Below are 19,044 nucleotides of genomic sequence, written 5' to 3'. Positions count from 1 at the left end.
CAATCTTCCACAAGGACAAAGTTGTCCTACAGGTGAAGCCTAATTTCCTCCCAAAGGTGGTTTCTGAATTTCATATTACTCAGAAAATTACCTTGCCTTCATTCTACCCTCCTCCCCATCCGGAGAAAGAGGAGGAAAGGCTACATAGGCTGGACCCTAGGCGAGCTCTCAGCTTTTACATCAGCAGAATGGCTAGGATCAGGCAAGCAGACCAACTGTTTGTAGGATACTCAGGTCACAAGTTGGGACTACCCATAACAAAACAAACCATCTCCAGGTGGATTATTTTGGCCATCCTGGAATGCTATAGACTAGCAGGGAAAGAGCCACCCCAAAATCTCAGGGCTCATTCAACCAGGGGTATCGCAGCCTCTTCGGCTCTCCAAAGAGGCGTACCGGTCCGGGACATATGTGCGGCTGCCACATGGTCGTCCGCACATACATTCACAAAATTTTACAATCTGGATTCCTCCACTGCTCAAGAGACCAGATTTGGAAAGGCCGTATTACATTCGGTCCATCCCTAAAGGGATACATAACACTATCACTCCCACCTCCAATTACATGCCACTGCTATGGGAGTCTATCAAAAATAAGGAATACGTCGGAGGACACAATCCCTTCGAAGAACAAGTTACTTCTTACCTCGTAACGTTCTTTCGACAGGATGTTCCTCCGACGTATTCCTTATCGCCCCTCCCATCCATCCCCGCAGTGATAGTCACTAACCAATTCAGGCATGACTTTTCTTATGCTACAAAACGGAACTGAGCAACGGACGCAGCGCGTGGCTATTTATGGGCATGGTGACTTCGGCGCTGATACGGTGGCCGTCGAGGGACATTGACTCGGCGGATGTCGACGCGCAGCGCCCTCTACAGAAAAATTTTCCGAGGCATGCCAGCTGGAAACGTATTATCAAAGATAAGATAAGGAATACGTCGGAGGAACATCCCATCGAAAGAACGTTACAAGGTAAGAAGTAACTTGTTCTTCTATGGTTAAGGGTCTGGAAGAAAGTGGAATAGCCAAATGGGTTCCCAGTATATTTTAAGAAAACATAGGTTGTCTTAAAGGATTCATTCATAAGGTGAAACAAAAGGTGCTGTTCTCACTGTGGCGAAGTTGAGGTCTCTGCCCATGTCGTTCCAGAGAGAGGTTGACGTGGAATTGGACAGGTGGTTAAAGAGTGTGTGATCAAATGCAGAAACATATCAGAATTGGTCAATCCCATTGTAGTAGTTAGGAAGGGTAATAGTGCAATCAGACTCAGCATAAATTTGAGTGAAGTCAATAAAAACATTGCGACAGAGAGGTTTCCCTTGCCTAAAATTGATGAGATGATCACTGATCTTTCAGGCTCAAAGGTGTATTTGATTTTAGTCCTAAGGTCAGCTTATCACCAAATTAGCCTACATCTGGATTCATTATGACAGTCTTACATTTTTTACCCATGTAGGAATGTCAGGTGTGTGAGGATTCAATTTGGCTTAGTTTTGGCTGCTAGTGTATCACAGAAAGTGATGCACGTTATTCTTGGTGGTGTTGATGGCGTCACGTTTTATCAGGATGACATGCTCATATGGGGATATGACAAGGCGGAGCATGATTCCCCGCTGCAATTGGTTTTGGGGAGGCTAGGTGATTCTGGGCTCACATTGACTTTGGAAAAGTTAAAGTTTGGAAAAGCAGAAATTGATAATTTGGACTACAATTTGTCGGGCGAAGGGGTGTGATCCAAGCTTAGAGCCGCCAAAGCAATTGCGCTGATGGCATCTCCTGAGATTAAACCAGACCTTCTCCTGACCTTCTTCTGCAAACCGACCAGACCTTCCATAGCTTCAGGAAAAACACCAAAAGCTGGCTATCTACGAATGACATATGATTTTCCCCTAGGACATCTGCTACCTTTGATACCATAGCTGTGTAGACTGTTGTAATGTACCTTATTTTGTATTATATAAAATATGACACCTGCTGTATATTTGTATATAATGTTTGCAACTGTTCTGTGTGTAATTTTAACACTGACATTTCTTGTAAAGTGCTCAGATACGTACTGGTTTGGTGCGCTATATAAATCAATAAACAAACAAACAAACAAACAAAACTAGAGTGGCTTCATTTTTGGGGCTTATTGAATACTATGCTAGATTTGTAAAAGGACTGGCAAACAAGACAGTTGCTTCGAGAAAATTGAATAGGAAAGGGGTGAATTTTGAGTTGTCGAACATAAGTGAAGATGAATTCAGTGGCATAAAACGTGACATAATGACCGCACGAGGGTTTGAAAATGATAGTTTACACTGATGCGTCTGAGTACGGTTTGGGTTCAGTTTTAACGCAGGAAAGTGCTGAACGTGAACACACCATTGTGTTTGCCTCTAGGATGTTAAAGGGTGTGGAGGGGTGGTATTCTTTTATTGAACAGGAGGTTTTGGCGGTTGAATGGGCCATAATGAAGTTTTGTGTGTACCTTTATGGGAGGTAATTTGTGATTCGCACTGATCACAAGCCCTTTGTGACAACCTTTAACAAAAAGGGTTTGGATGGTATACCCAGGAGGATTACAAAGTGGATCACCAAGCTGCAGGGATTAGATGTTGGGCCTCATCACAACTGGGCAGTATCCCGGCTTTAAATCCACCAGGATACCACCCAATGCAAATAGCATTACCACAACTCGGTCCAGTGCTATTAACCAAGTTGCGGTGGGGCGGTAAGTCCCCTTTTATATTGAGTTTATTTGACCCAATGGGGCATTTCCGGCGCTATTACAGCGGCACTAGTAGCGCCGTGGTAATTGCACCAAAAATGGCCAGAAAGTGGCCAGATTTACCCCCAGCTCAATGCTGGAGGTAAATCTCAAACTTTCCACTCAACTCATAGTTGGTAGTGCAGCGGTAATATCACAGCATTATTACCACTCCGCCCAACTTGTGATGAGGCCCTTTGTAGTTCAACATGTCACTGGCAGGGAGAATGTTGTCGCTGATGCCCTCTCTAGAAATCCTGTAGAGGAGGAAGAAGAATTTGACATGCACATGGAGAATGACATCATAGACATATTTTCGGTGGAGGAGTGTTTCCAGGAGAATGACTGGATAAAGGCGTGCCTGGATGATGATTTTATCAGGAAGTCCAAAATTTACAAGGAATATATGCAGAGTGGATGACCGAACTGTGAGTAGTGGTGTCAGTGAGTACAGGAGTGTGGAGGGTGAATATGTGTGCATAGGACAAAGGTTATTTGTCCCATGAGGCATGAGAGAAATAGTTGTTGATTTATTACAGAAAAGCCATATGGGCATTTGCATGACGAAATCAGTAATCTGATTAGACTTCTGGTGGCCGCATATGGATGATTTAATTGAGATGCGAATTAAGGAGTGTGATGATTGTCAGAACAGTAATAAAATTTGATACCAGGGTTCCATCCATGGTCGTTCACAAAACTCCCTATGTTCCCTGGAGTAAGGTGGCAATAGATTTGCTTGGCCCCTTGAATGTTTGTGGATCCAGAGATAGTTGCATTGTGGTGGTAATGGATCTTTTATCAAAGTGGCTCGTGGTTGGAATGGTCAAAGAGGTCACATCGAGGAGCATAATTCAATTCTTGGATAAGGTGTTTTGTAGAGGGGTTTTTCCAGCAGAGTTGGTGAGTGATAATGGACCCCACTTTGTTTCGAGGGTTCCATGTGATAATATTGGCACAAAAATATTGCCATACAAAAATGTTGCCATATTTTTGCGCCGATATTACCCCATGGAACCTGCGGGGACAACCCTGCAACCTCCATATATTTTAAAAGGGAGCGGGGGACACCCCCGCAGCCCCCCTATCCATTTACCCCATATATTATCCCCACCAAAAATATCGCCTATGGCCATTCCCGACGACCATATGTACAGCAATATTTTTGGTGGCGATAATATTACCTGATACCGTTTCGAGAGAGTTTAAGACATGGCTCAGTGGGAGAGGGGTGGTGCATAAGAGGACAGCTTTATATCAACCTCGGAGCAATGGTTGTTTGGAAAGATTCAACCACACAGTAATGGATGGTGTAGTATCTAATCAATCCATCGAAAACCATTCCATCGAATGCTATACCATCGAATTATAAGCATCGAAAAGAATTTCCATCTAAATGCCTTTTCATTGACTATAATTCAATGGTATATTCAAAACTAGGGTTAGGGTTAGGGGCGAGGGTTAGGGGTTAGGGTTGGGGCTATGGTTAGATTGGGGTTAGAGTTAGGGTTGGGGCTAGGGTTAGATTAGGGTTCGGGCTAGGGTTCGGGTTAGGATTAGATTAAGGGTTAGATTAGGGTTAGGGGTAAGGGTTAGGTTGGGAGGTGAGTGTGGGAGTTGGGTTGGCTGGGGGGAAACCCCCATTCCCCCAATACACAAAAAAACATTAAAATGTACAAGGTGCTGGCCAGTGGCGAAATTGCAGCACTGGAAAGCTCCATGTAACGTTTTAACGTTACAAAAAAAATGCATTGAAATGCTATCTTTTACATGTAAAAGTGCATTTCCATTGAAACCAGTCAATTTATATTTCGATGGACTGATTTCCATTGAAATGCACTTTTACATGTAAAAGATAGCTGTCGATGCTTTGGTAAACAATGCTTTTTTTCGATGGTGTGGCATTTCAATGTTTTTTTTGCGATTAAATGACTAGGAATCGGATGGTATCAGGCTATTAGTAATGAGCAATGAAGATTGGCAAAGAGATCTATCGTGGAAAGTATTTCAATGTAGAGCGACTCCTCTCCTTTCTACTGGGATGTCTCCTTTTGAAATCATGAGAAGTTGCAAAACCAACACGCTGCTGGTGCCCGGTTGGCTGAATTGTTCCAAGATGGTGGTAACTAATATTGGGCGTGTTGAGGATCAGATAAGAGAGTGTGGTGAAGCTTCGAAATCAAGGTATGATTTTAAGTTTGGATGTAAAAGCAGAGAGTTCCTGCCTGGTGATGTGGTGAAAATTAAGCTTTGGAGAAAGAGTAAGAAATGTGAGTCTAGGTTTTCAGGATCCAAAATCATTGAGAAAGATGATGGCAACACAGTGAGTGTGGAAGGAGGTGATGTCTGGAATAAGTGAAGAGTTGCGAGATTTCATTAGATAGTTGTGAGGTTTCGTTAGACATGTGTTGCTTCATGTAGTTTTCATAAATGTTCATATGTTCATGTTTTCTCAGCATACGTTAACCGTCCTTTCCTTTCCCCCACCCCAACATGCTCCAGTATTTTGTGTTGTGCATACAATTCTTCCAGGTTTCGTAAACAGTTTAAAGGGAAGGAGAAGTGTTATATAATAACATTGCGTGTATTCAGGATGCATGTTGGAGCCCATATTGGAACAGCCTGAAGTCTAATGTTTAGAGTTGAAATGTGGAATGTTTGATGTGTAGAACGAGAATGAACAGTTAGGGGTCACAGCTGAAGGAGACAGATGTTTGATGTTACTGCAGCCGATTCCTGTGAATCAATAAATGATTCTCTTCACAGTTTGGAGTAACCCGCTTTATTTCAATGCACTCTGTGCTTATGCTCCTTTTGGGTGCTGTGAGGGTAGGACCTCTACACGACCAGACCAGGAGGCTGCCACTCTTTTGTTTCCCAGATGTTCTGGATATACACCAAATATCGGGTGGGTGATTGTTGTCTTCCAGAAGTACTGACTCTTGGCTGAATGTTTCTACTTTGAATTGTATGCTTCCCATTTTTTAAGGTTGTGTCATTCTCTCATAGAATGGCTAGAGCAGCTTGAAGATGAAAATAAAAATAATATACAGATCAATAACTTTAACTTTATCTTTCCCTTCTTTCACCTTTCAATAGTTCTTTGGTTCCTCATCAAACTATGACTTCGCGCTCAAGATGTTCAACATTGTCTTTACCTCATTGTTCTCCTTGGAGTCTTTTTTGAAAATCCTGGCTTTTGGCGTGTTGGTAAGAGACCTATCTGTATATTGTTTCTGTCAGTCACATGATGCGATCCACACACATTTCATTTGCAAGGTGCAGTAGGGGGCAGTGCTGGTTTGCCATCAGTGCCACCATGTTTGTCAATAGGTATGTGCCACAAGATGCAACAGACAACTCAAGAAGGAGCTCAACCCTTTTATTTTCCTCAAGGAAATGTTGGATGAACTCCTATAAGAAACTAACTTAAGGTTCTATTTATTTATTTGCATTTTTAAAGCGCTCACACTGCCCGGGGGCATCTAGGCGCTGTTACAGGAATATGTCTCTTAGTTGCGTATTTATAACGCGCTTAATACCCGGAGGTTTCTAAGTGCGGACCCGGGGATCGAACCTGTGTTGCTTCATGTCGTCTTGTTTCCAAGGCGAGCACGTTGCCGCTGAGCTATCCTCCTATATAATAACCGTGTCAGGATGGAGGGCTAACTAAATCTTGTGCAAGAGTCCAACTCTAACCAGTGAGATCTCGGGATTGTTGCACCCTTGGGCATCCTTTTTTTCAATTTACAGAGTCAGTGGATTTACAGCACTCTAGCACGCTTCTTTCTTAGCCTTTAAGTTACTCCAGAAAAAGAGTTGCACTTCTGGTACCTGAAGTCGTAGTCAGATTACACCCCAACCGGGCTTGAACTTGTGATTCCAACCCTTGCCATTGGAAAAGTTTTAGCTGACCCCTTCCACTTGGGTGATTTTCATGCTGCAGTTATCGTTACTCATTTGCTGAGGGTCTCTCTCCTAGACATGAGGCCATTTACTAGCTCTTCTCTTGCTCTCAATATTTTCAGCGCCTGCCAGGCTAAAGCACCAGCTGGGCAGCTATACATCTCTCTCAACATGGCCAGAACTTGCCAGGCTCCATTCCAGGCAGGACAGCAATAATTCTCTCTCTCTGGTTCTCTTGTTCTCTCTCTCTCTCTCACTCTCTTTTTTCTCATTCTCTCTCCCTCTCTTGTTCTCTCTCTCTCTCTCCCCCCCCACTCCCTTCAGGGTTTGTGTGATATAGCCCACAGCGGTTTAATCAGAAAGATGCTCCTTTTTAATGGTTGTTGCCCTATCAGCTTCTGCTTTATAACCCTCAGCATGCTCCTTCCACCAATCTATCCTTGATCTCTAATCTTCAACAGATAGTGGGCTAGCTGGTGCAGCGCTGCCACCTGCTTCCCTTTCCTCTTGCTACTATCTCTGTAAACATACACACTTTCTGGAATGCTGTCCTAACTCTCTTATTCATGCACACCTTCTGCCTTTTATTGGTTTTGATGCACTTTGTTGGCGTAAGCTACACAGAGAAACAGAGAGAGAGAAAAGGGGTCTCAGAAAGCAGAATATGCAGTTGGCATGGCAACTAGTAATGCACCTCGGATAAATCAGGAAAAGCACATCAGGTTGTGCACAGAAATAAGCACAACTTCTTGTTGTTGCCCCTCCGCAAAACAAGAAGTAATGGCTCACCTTATTGGATTTTGCTCAATCAGAAGTGTAAGATGGTTCATGTATAGCTTTCTTGTTTGGAGCTGGGGGTAGGCTGCGTAGTGATCTTTCATTGTCTTTTTGCCGAGCTCTGTCTACATGTAGCCCTCCCCCTTGCTCACCAGCAACATGAACACCTCAGAGTCCTGTCCCTGGTCAGGGTTAGGCAAGGCTTCTGGCTCTACTCCTGCAGGACTTTTTATGTTCTTTTTTTTCCCCCTCCATGTGTGTTAGCCACTATCCTTCGTATTCCCCACCAGACCTCAAGGCAGCCTGATCAAAGAGGATGCAATATAAGCCCTCTACAAGTAATGGAGCTTCCCCTTCCCGTGTTTGAAACGTGTGGTTCCATAGGGAAAAGGAAAGTGGCAGTCGACATTCTATAGGGAAAGTAAGTGGCAAGTGTGCAAAAACAAGTGTTTGTTGTGCATCAATTGTATATATGACTGTATGTGAAGTATTTGGCTGTGTATGTTTAGAATGAAATGTAGATGTGCGAGTGTGTGAGATGCTTGCATTTATTTAATGTGGGTAGGGTGGGGGTAAGCCAGCACCCCGAATGTGCACTCAAGGTAGTTAGTGTGGTGGAATGTATTGTGGATACCATGCAGCACCAGCGGCTCTCCAGGTACAGCACCTGCAACTTATGCTGTACCTTTTAATTGGGTGTTCGAAGGAACAAAAAAAACATTGTAATGCTCATCTAGGTTGTTGCTCAGCTACCATGGCCAGGTATTCAAAGAAAGGGAGGGAGATGGAAGACCGGTTAGAGAAATAAAAGAAAGGAAAGGGCAAGAGACAGTGAGAAAAAAATATGAGTGACAATGATAGAAGAATAAAACAGAGAGAGAGTAAGCAGGAGAGTAGAGAGATAGTTGAAATGGGAGAAGAAGGAATTGACTGAGAGGCTGGTAGGAGACAATGGTCAAGAGAGAGATGTCAGATGAGATAAGAAGAGACAGGCAGCTACATAAAGATGAGGGGGCTGAGAGTAGGATGTAGAGAGAGACAGAAAATCGTATAGTGTTAGTGAGTGAGGAATGGTGGGGAAAGTGAGACCCAAGAGACAGACACATTCAAAGGAGATCGAGAAGCAGTGTTGAAGGGAGAGAACGAAAGACATACAGTTGCAAGAAAAGAATTAAAGGTTTTGAAAGCTACAAAGGAAATGTGGGTTAATTTGTGAAACCTGTGCTTGTCTTGGACAGACCAGATTGTACTCAAGAAACACTTTGTAGGGGGCGCTGTTGTGCAGCATGACGTGAGCACCTCTGCTCCTACGCGGCCGCCACAATCCTATACAATATTCTGCTTCCCCCTTTACCCAAACTGCTCCTGCTTCACACGCTCTAGTGTCCGAAGATCGGGGCTATGAGCTGGCCCAACCTGGGCTAACATCGGAGAAGCTGAAACCAGCAAAACCGTCCGACCACCATCTTGGGCCGTGTGCGCCGACCTGGCAACGTAGCTGCCACTTACCCACACAACGGACCATATCCTACAATGCACCCCGTGGTTCCCCAATCAGCGTTACCGGGCTGGGCAGTAGGATCTGACAATCTTCCAATAGACCACCTGCATACCTGTGCCCACCCGCTCCACGGACAGAGACGCTACCCGCAAGAGAACTGGGGAGAGGAGCTGGAGTTAACCTGCTCCTCCACCTCTGAGGAACACTGGTGACCCAGCGCAGAACGCAGCCGAGCTCCTCTCCTGGAGCGGCTGGGAAAAGGAAACAAGGAATGTGCCCTGCCATCTCCAAGCCATAAGGTGAGCGAACCCCTGCTTCCATGTGATACAACAGGGCACTGACTGCGTGGGACAGACCATCTGTGCACCCCTGGCCGTGCATGATGAACTGCCTATTATCCCACTAGGCCCCAGCCTAACAAGTAGTCCATTAATGTGGGGGGCCTGGGAGAGCGACTGGTGGCAGTGCTAAAAGGGGACACTGCCACAACCAGGACAGGCCCACACGCGCTGTAGGCAACAGAGGATCTGAAGAGCACAAAACAGGTTGGAGGGGTGGATTGGCCATCACTAAAGATAAGTAAGTACAGTGCCCAAAATGGTCAAAGACAAGGCCAAGAAGCCAGTATTACAGAGCAGGATAGACCAATTCACTGTGGGACGTACCCAACTCCCCATGACCCGCACCCAAGAAATGGCAGCTAGGGGGTCGACGCTCAGAATACCCAGATCTCTCTCTGTGACAATATGACCGCCATTGGGGAATCCAGGTTGTTAATGTAAGAAAAGATAGGCGGCCTGTCAATGGAAGTGTCCTTTTTGCGACAAGACCTCACAAACCTGGCCTCAAGGGTGGGTGAATCGGAGCAAGGAATTTCAGACTCTGAAGATGCAATCAAACAACTGGAGAAACAATTATCAGTAGTCTCCCAAAAACTCACGCATCTTGAAAATAGGGCGAAAGACAGTGAAGGGAGGGCGTGCCAAAACAACGTGCGCATCCTTGGAAGGCCAGAGAAAGAAGAAAGACCCTGCATGGAACTCTTCCTTGAACAAAGGCTCACCGATCTATTTGCTCCAAAGAAGCTGCCAAAATTCTTCTTAGTTGAACGCGCACATAGGATCCCGGAAGGCCATACGGTCCCAGCTGCATCACCACGGAAGATCATCGCAAGACTCCTAAACTACTGTAACCACGATGCAGTGCTACAGATGGCCAGGCCACGGGCCTCATTACATACAACGGCTACAAGATTGGCTTCTTCCTGGACTACACCAGAGAGTTCCAAAAGGCACGCCTTTTGTTTGACTCCGTGAAGCGAAAACTACACTTGCCCAACCTGAAGTATGCACTTTTCTTCCCAGCACAGCTCAAGTTGCACCACAAGGCAGTCATACACCTTTTCCACAACTCTCGAGAAGCATGGACATGGCTTGAAACCCGAATCCTATCTGGGCCTGGACCTCACCTGCCCAAGGTGAGCCCCAGACGGAACCCAGAGAACAGCCCGTCCACGGCCCAGTCTGAACCACAGCCTCTGGACCGACTCACACCAGCTGAGAGGGGAACCGAACAAACGGACAACGGGTGACAAAGAAGGAGCACGTAGGGCCTCCGACTAGAAGAGACCGCTTAAAGGGGACTGGTAATATGCAGCCGCAACCCTTGAATGCAGACACACCACCGCGGCAGCAGTGGTTTCCCTGCAGAAGTTTGACTATGCTAGTTATGCACTAGTTGAGTGCATGATTCGGCGACAGGTGCTTCAAGTTGGAGGGAAGTAAAGGGTGGGAATGGGAGCTTTTCTTGGCCCTATCATGTTTCCCGTAGACAGGTTGTTTACAGGTTGGGGATACCCTGCTCGACTATTGTAGGAAACCTCACTGGATACATACGTTTAGACAACAGATGCCCCGGGTTGGAGCACAGTATGGGGAGGGGGGACCTAAACGGTTTTTGCTTCTTTTTCTTTGTACTAACTTCCATCTAGTCATCGCATACATAATTTCTCACACTGCTGTGCACGTAACCCTATCACTGATCAGATATTCCACTGTGGTCAAACTTAATCCCCATGATGCACCTTGACATGCAAGGGAACCGAATGAAAACCCTTAAATTCCTTACGTGGACTGTTATTGGCCTGGGCACTGGAATCAAGCAACGACTTGTCACGCAGTTCCTCAACAGACACTCTCCCGATATTGCCCTTCTTACCGAAACACAACTAGCGGGAACATCTTGCACCTTTTTCCGAAGAGCAAACTACTGGACAGCAATACTCGCAGGCTTCTCTATAGGGTCTAGCGGGGGGGGGTCCTAATATTAATACACTAACACCTTCCATTTGAATTAGTGCTGGTAAACCAAGACCATAGAGGTAGATTTGTGATGCTGATGGGCAAGATATGGGGCAAGACCATTGGTGTAATAGCAGTGTATGCCTCCCCTCCACTCCCAGCAGACTTACTCAATGATATCCTAGCCATGGTAGCAAACCGCTGACCGGACCTGTGGATCCTTGGCAGAGACTTTAACGAGGGTCATGGACGTAACTCTAGACTGCACACACTTACGGGGTAGGAACCCGCAGACCATAACAAAACTAGCAGCCTTCACCTCGGCGCTCGGCCTGAGCGATGTCTGGCAAGAACCTCATCCACGCGAACAGGGATACTCCTTTCATTCAGGGGCTCATGCCTCCATGTCAAGACTCAACTACTTTTTCCTCCCCGAACAGGACACATACAGGGTGACTAATGCGATCACTCACCACTAGAAAGTGAGATCTGCACGAACAGGACGAAACCGACTCCCTTGTGGCATCTAAACAACTACTATCTGAGCTTTCCAGACTTAGATCACATTCACAATTGCACGACAGATTACTTTGACCTGAACGAGGGCACAGTAGATAACCCCGACACACTGTGGGTGGCCTATAAGGCAGTACTCTGGGGGGAAATTCTCTCCTGGACCTCCGCATAAAGAATGGCACAAAGACAGAGTGTAACGGAGGCGAAGGAAGAGGTCATTGAGCGAGAGGAAGACTACCTGCCCGCAAGTAGGGTAGGGAGCAACTCTGTAATATCTTGATGGACAACTCCAAACAGGCCAACTGGGAGAAGCGTAACCACATATATGAAACAGGGGACAAGGCATGTTAAATATTGGCCTGGTTTGAGAGACGAGACGAGGGACATAGATATGTCAAAGAAATTAGCAACAAACTAGTTGTAACGACCTGCACAAAGCCAGTATAGTAGTCATTCCCAAACCAGACAAAACCCCAGAACTCTGTAAATCCTATAGTCCTATCTCACTACTTAACGACAAAACCAAATATACGCCAAAATACTCGCAAAACAGACTGAAGGCAGTCATCTCATCACTGATCCACCCAGATCAATGCGGCTTCATGCTGGACAAGTCAACCCACATGAACATCCGTAGGCTACACCTACCCTTTGAATGAGCCCCTGCCATTAGAGAACCCCTGGCTCTGTTAGCTATAGACTTTGAGAAAGCGTTTGATTCGGTGATCTGGGATGCCCTGTGGGAATTTATGAATGAAATGGGTTTCGGAGCGAACCTTTTGGACTGGGTCCAAATACTGTACAAAGCCATGCTCACGGAACCCAGAGTAAATGGCTGGTCATCCAGAACCTTTCCGCTGGGCAGAGTGACATGTGAGGGCTGTACCCTATCCCCATTCCTATTTGCAATTGCCATGGAGCCACTTGCCACGTGGCTTCGCCAGGTGGTGTCGTGGATGGGCTTCAGCTGGCCAGAAGGTGGGGAAGACAAAGTCTCCCTCTATACAGACGACCTATTAATACCTAGCCCATCCCGGTCCTGCCCGACACCTGCATGAATGGTGAAGGACTATGTAACCTTCAGAGGCTTACGAGTGAATTGGGACAGGTCAATACTTTTCCTAATCCAGGGGATGACACAAGCAGTCCCCTCGGACTGCCTATACCGTGTCGAATGGGAGCACTTTTGCTATTTGGGCGTCAGAGTCAAAGTGGACCTTTCTAGATATCACACCCACAATCTACACCCAATTACAGAATGCTTTGCTTTAGATGTCCGACACTGGAAGGCACTCCCGCTCTCCCTGCTGGGCAGGTGTTAGGGAGAATTCTCATTTCATGGCTAATTTCCCTTACCTATAGAGTCCCCCAGCAGCTTTGCTGTATTTGAAGGGTTTGTTTCTTTTTCGTGCTAAGAGTGAGACTCTTTTTCCCACTCTTAGGCATTTTTGCTATGTGTGTTCTAGGCTATTTTTGTGTGATTTAATGTCTATGGGATTTTCTCACCCCCATAGAAACCATCTTTACTCACATGTGTTACACAGCACCCTCAGTGCAGTGACACAGGGGTGTCGTAGCGATCCCCAAACATTGACTCCATACCCTGGGACTGACTACTAGTCAATTTTTATGAACTAAACCAGTACAAACCATCTTACAATGGAGGTACTGGAAAGGGTTAATGGTTTTTCCCTTATGTTCATTTTCGAGAGGGTACCGTACAGTCCCTCTCTCAAAGGTTTCTGGCTGGTGGCAGTGGTTACTACTATAAATATTCAACCGCAAATATTTTCCTATGGGATTTTCCCATTGTTCGAGGCTACCACTTTTTCTGACAGCCTCTAACCATACCGCCGGTGTATTTTAATATTAACTTTACTCCGGTAGGTTTTTATTGCCAGAACCTTAATATCACTTATTTCTCATGTCTTTCTCTAAACTCCTAACCCAGGTCGGGGATCTTTGTTCGTCCTTTTGGCGGGCTTCTGCCGAGAAGCCCTCATTTCGGCGCCACTGAGTCTGGGATGGGTCCATTGTGTGGGAGGGTGAGTAGGACCCCTGGACAGGGTTGCCTCAGCAACCCATGTCGCACTCTATCCTGATAGGCTGGAGGGTCTGCCGCCAAGATGGCCACTCCACTGTGTGAGTGACAGCTAGGCTGTATGAATGGGGATCTTTTTGCATAAAAGCGGGGTTGAGGACTGGAAGGGCAAGACGTCGCCACTGGAACTAAGAGGAGAGAAGCCAAAGACATCTGCAACGACTGAACCACCGGTGAAGGTGCTGCAGCCTCTCACCACTTTTCTCCACACAACGAGAGAAGATCTTCATCTGCAAGAGCCTTCTTCCCTTGAGCTAGTGGGGCCAACCAGTTTGCCAATCGCCTTCCCGGACCTGCCTTTGTCGAATCTCCCGTACCTTGTACTCGGAGGCCGGATAGCCAGGCACCAGTCCACCCGGACCGCGATTTAAAGGAGCGTACCTTTGATTCGTCGGGCAGCACCCTGGCTGGTTTCATCTCTGGGTAGTGCAGTAACTCGAACCTTCCTCCACGTCGAGAGCCTCTCTTCCTCTGCTGGATCACCCGAACTGCAGGAACAACCGCCACCGCAGGAGCCACTTCTTCATTTAAAGGTACATTGTTCCGCCAGGCCGCCCTTTCTTCACGGTAGCACTAAAGGTGGTTTAAATCCTTTACCTACCTGTTGGGTTGACCGCCCCTCTCTCTTAACATTGTCTTATCACTTTCTGCATCCACCTTTTCAAAATCGTTAACCAAAGACTTGACTGCAACTACAAGAACATTTTGCTCCTGGGCCCTTGCCCTTTACCAACTGACTCTGGCACAGGCCTAGTGACTCTGACTACATTTGTAAGATCTGCCTTCTTTAGATTGATTTTCATCTAGAACTGTGTGGTGCACCTATTTCTCACAACCACCCCTTCGTTCCCATTTTTAAACCTTGTGAAATGCCATTTTGCTCAGTTTTCATTTAAATAGTGCCTATACTGATTCACTGTCTTGCTTAAATTGGTCCACAACTTATGGGAAGTGTTGCTAGGGTGTGTAGGAAACTATTTCTAAATAAATTGTGCTTTCCCTCCCTTCTAAGGAATTGTTAGAGTATCCCTTATGTGTGGTTTTCACTTTGCCATTTTTCTCAGTTTTCACTCTGGTTCACTTGGTATACAATTTAACTTTGGAGTGTGTATATTTTTCCTTTGACTTAATTTAACTTGCTTGATGACTGTGATACATTTGTTTTATTAGAAGTGTATAAAATAAATATATACCTACTTTTTAATACAAAGCTTTGGTCAGTGTTTCTTTGTGCCTTGTAGGCCTATTGTGTAAACCCTGAATACTGCTCATCTCCCTCTTGAGATAAGTCTGACTGCTCAGCCACAGCTACCAACTAAATCTTTGTTGTACGGACTGATACCAAAGGGGATTTATTGCTCTCACCTGTAGTCCTAATCTTGTGTAGTGCTCCCTAAGGGAACTGCACAGGATTCTGCCTAACACTGGCAGGGTGGCCGTCTTTAAGAAGCTTGCCCTACCACACTTCCTTTACATTATACAAAACGCCCTCTTATGCATCCCAGACCCAGAATTCCAGAGGATCGACAATATCCTTATGGGCCTTCTCTGGGGAGGTGGACATCCAAGAATCGCCCTGCCCACATTGCAAAAATCAATGTGGGACGGTGGAATCGGGCTACCCCACATCAAATCTTAATACTCAGTGTCCCAATTGGTGGTTATCAATGATGCGCTACACGGGAACCGGGACTTACCCGAAGTACGGGCAAAAATCATGGGGCTACAAGGCAGGACCCCAATTACAAATTTGTATCAAAGGGTAGGACGGGCCCCCACCCCCCACACTGGCACTCCCCATGACACATATATAGAAAGACGCCCACAGACATATCGGCTGGGACGGCAAATTGACTATGGCACAGCCCTTATGGAAGAATGGGAACATGCCAGAAGTGAACAAATTGCTGATGTGGCAATGGGTGGAAGCAGTCATCGGGAAAATAGAGGACATGCTCACAGAGGAGTCCCTTACCCCCTTTCCGGAACTGAGATGCAAATTTGGCCTACCTAACACGGAACTCTGCCACTTCCAGCAGATCACTCACGCCCTAGCCAAACATCTCCCATGCCCATCAGAGACGCCACACTGCTCACCACTAGAATGTAACGTCCTCCTAGAACTTATTACATCTACACTATAGCAAGCAATCACAGCCTTCACATCTTCAGAACTATCCAACCTCAAGACATAATGGGAAAGGGATGTTGGCCCATTGATCCGGAAGATTGGATATGCCATGATGCACCCAAGCAAAATTGCAATCTTCTCCAGACTTCGCCTGATACAACTCAAGATTGTCCATAGAATATACCACCCCGGAATTGCGCTGTTTCGCTGGAATAAAGCGACCAGCCCTAACTGCCTATGCTGTGGACATGGAGAAAGCACATTCATCCATATTTTATGGGAATGCTCCCGGATCCGTACCTTCTGGCGATCATGCTGCAATAGGCGTATAGGAGCACTAGGAGTGGAAGTACCACTGAACCCTAAATTACTACTCTTGGGTATCTGGGGAGACTGAACTTTGGGCGATATGAGAAACTTGTTCTATCCACTACGATAGGCCTGATCAAACGCAACATTGCAAGGAAATGGGGGTCTGTAGACTGCCCCGGCTATGCACGATGGGTTTCCGATGTAGATAGATGTGTGTTCATGGAACGCTTTATTTATACTACTCGGGATGCCACTAAGATCTGGCAAAAATACGAAGAGAGGAATGGGTGAACCACAACAGTCTTAACTGAGTATGTAAATTGAGGGACATAAATAATTGGGCATAAACTTTCAAACTTTCAGTGCTACTCTCTAATACTTGTGGGACTGCGCTATGACAGGAATTCTGACTAAGCAAAGTAACAATAAACAATAACAAACTGATGGAATGTTTCTGATTGATTGTATGTCGAATGTATCAAAACTCAATAAAATGTTATATTAAAAAAAGATGTACCTTGGCACCTTTAGGCTTTTAGAGGGGCATTTAAGCTACATGCCTCTCTAAGAAGATTCAGACACATTTCAACACTTCCAGACAACCAGGACAGCATATTACTGTGCGAATGAATTCGTGTGCCCTGTCTGAAGCCCCTATTTTACTAGTTATCCCTTTCAGTTACGTTGTATTTTTATTTCTATTAAAAATGTTTTCCAACGCTTGTTTTTCGTGTCAATGTCTACTTAAACAAATAGTTTTGTGTGTTGATGCTATACAAATTACAATCAACAAATAAATAAATAAGTCCCTGGGACTCAGGCACCCAATCGAGAATTTCCAACTATGGGAAGTGTTGCTTAATTGTCACGACCCTCGCCCAAAACCCCCTCTGGCAAACCCATTGGCCAGGTGGAGTCAGGACTCGGGCCTCTAGAGCCTGGCATACTCTTCCAAAACCCTCTTGGGGCCACTCCTGGCACTTATGGCGCCAGGCTCATACACCATGAAAAACATGTGCTTGGGAACTACTTAATGTGTTGCCAACCAACATGGAGGCTTCCACATAGCTTGGTTCCAAGGAACCAAGCTATGCGGTCTAGTGTTTTGGCTGTGGCAGCCTAGGGACTACTTTACCTGGACTATTTTGTTGGGGCTATTTAAACCACACCTGAGCAAGACAACACGCTTCGCGTTACTTTGCAGCTTGCAACGTGACGCTCACCGTGTCCAGCTATTCCCTCGAACCTCGGAGAAACAGAACTTGCAAGGAGACAAAAGGAACATTGTTAGCAGCAGCATCTTACCTGCAGTCTTCATCTTTAGCCACTTGCAGCTACTGAGAACAGCTTCCTCGAATCTGCACGCCTCCCGGACAGAACAACCTGAAAGAGGAAGATAGAGGCAACATTAAAGAAAGCAGTAGAGACATTTGCAAGTTACGAACTGCTCAGAAGGCTTACCTGGCTGGTTGCCTCTTGGCTGGCACCACTCCGGACATTCCACTCGCGCTGAAGAACGCTGCGACCTACAAGGAAGGAAAACACAGGTTATCAAAGGCAAGACTTCGCAGCGCTGCGCATAGCGCTTACTTACCGCATAATAGCGCTCTTAATACGCCATCATTGACCAGTGGGGCTCAACCAAGCCAGTTCGCCGCGCTGAAGCTCTGCATACCTAAGGGTGAAAAAAGAGACATTTTAAACAAAGAAAGGCATGCAGGATAGCAACAAAACTAAAGAGCAGCAATAAGACCTACCTGAACAATATCAAACGGGCCGGCGTCAGTGAAGTAACTGGACCACACATGCCCATGAAAGACAATGCGCCCCTGCAAAGAAGGCAGGACGGTGAGCACGCCTAATTCTACCACAAGGTGAGGAGAGGGCGCCAGAGGGACTGAAATCATACGGGGGTGGAGGGAGGATACTTACCCCAGTCGGTCAGCCTTGAACACAGTCCTCCTGTATTTTCAGGCAGAACCTTCCCCGCAGACCACATCTGGGCAAAGCTGAGAAGCATACCAGCGAGTAACCCGGCTGGGTGGTGTCCCTGTGGATACCAGGTGAGCGTAAGATTAATTGCCCTATGTGTATGGTTAGTGAGGGATGTTTTTGTTCCTTATGGAATTACATCTACTAAAGGGTTTCTGCTCCTTCCTGCACCCCACCCCTTCCAGGAGTTGTCCTCTCTGTACCCAGTACCAGTGGCACCTCCACAAATTGATACTATGGTGGTGAAAAATCAACAAAAGCTATCCCCACGGGAAAATGATCTATAGTTGGTGTAGTTAAATAATTTACTGCACCCTATCTTACTCCAAAAACAAAAAAGAAAGAGAAAACAGGATCTGAATACAATGATTCTCCTTTCTTCTTCATAAATCCTTTTTCTATCCTCACCATATCTCCACACTCAATTCTCAATACCTTTTTACCTCTCCTTGCATTCTCACATGCCACCCATTCCTCTTTCTTCCTCTTCAAGTCTCTTCTCACTCCATCCACCACATAATCGCTTTCTCTACTCCTTCCCTACCGCAGAGGACTGACTGCAGTATTGGGTTTACGACCCCTCATCAATTCAAACGGGGTTATCCCAGTGGTTGAATGCGGCACCATGCACAAACCAAATATCTTGTCTTGAATCGCAACTTTCCCATCACAACCTGTTTCATTTGCCATGCGAATACTCTCCATGATGCATCTGTTCATCCTTTCCACACATCCATTTGTTTCAGGATGATA

At 45.9% G+C, this 19,044-nt stretch overlaps 1 protein-coding gene across 18 annotated transcripts in view; it reads left to right on the top strand.

The window, feature by feature from the left end:
• Positions 1–19,044, top strand: part of CACNA1A (calcium voltage-gated channel subunit alpha1 A) — a 2,932,691-nt gene that overhangs the window by 2,116,756 nt on the left and 796,891 nt on the right. For all 18 annotated transcript variants that reach the window (XM_069604327.1, XM_069604317.1, XM_069604315.1 and 15 more), the window contains one exon: positions 5,855–5,965. In XM_069604327.1, coding sequence (XP_069460428.1) covers positions 5,855–5,965 — 111 coding nt within the window. The remainder of the gene's footprint in view (positions 1–5,854; positions 5,966–19,044) is intronic.

This window comes from Ambystoma mexicanum, chromosome 3q, assembly GCF_040938575.1.
Source record: "Ambystoma mexicanum isolate Mex_15411 chromosome 3q, UKY_AmexF1_1, whole genome shotgun sequence".
Classification (NCBI taxonomy): Eukaryota; Metazoa; Chordata; class Amphibia; order Caudata; family Ambystomatidae; genus Ambystoma; species Ambystoma mexicanum.
Note: the sequence above shows the minus strand (reverse complement) of the source record. Positions and strands in the feature narration are given on the sequence as shown.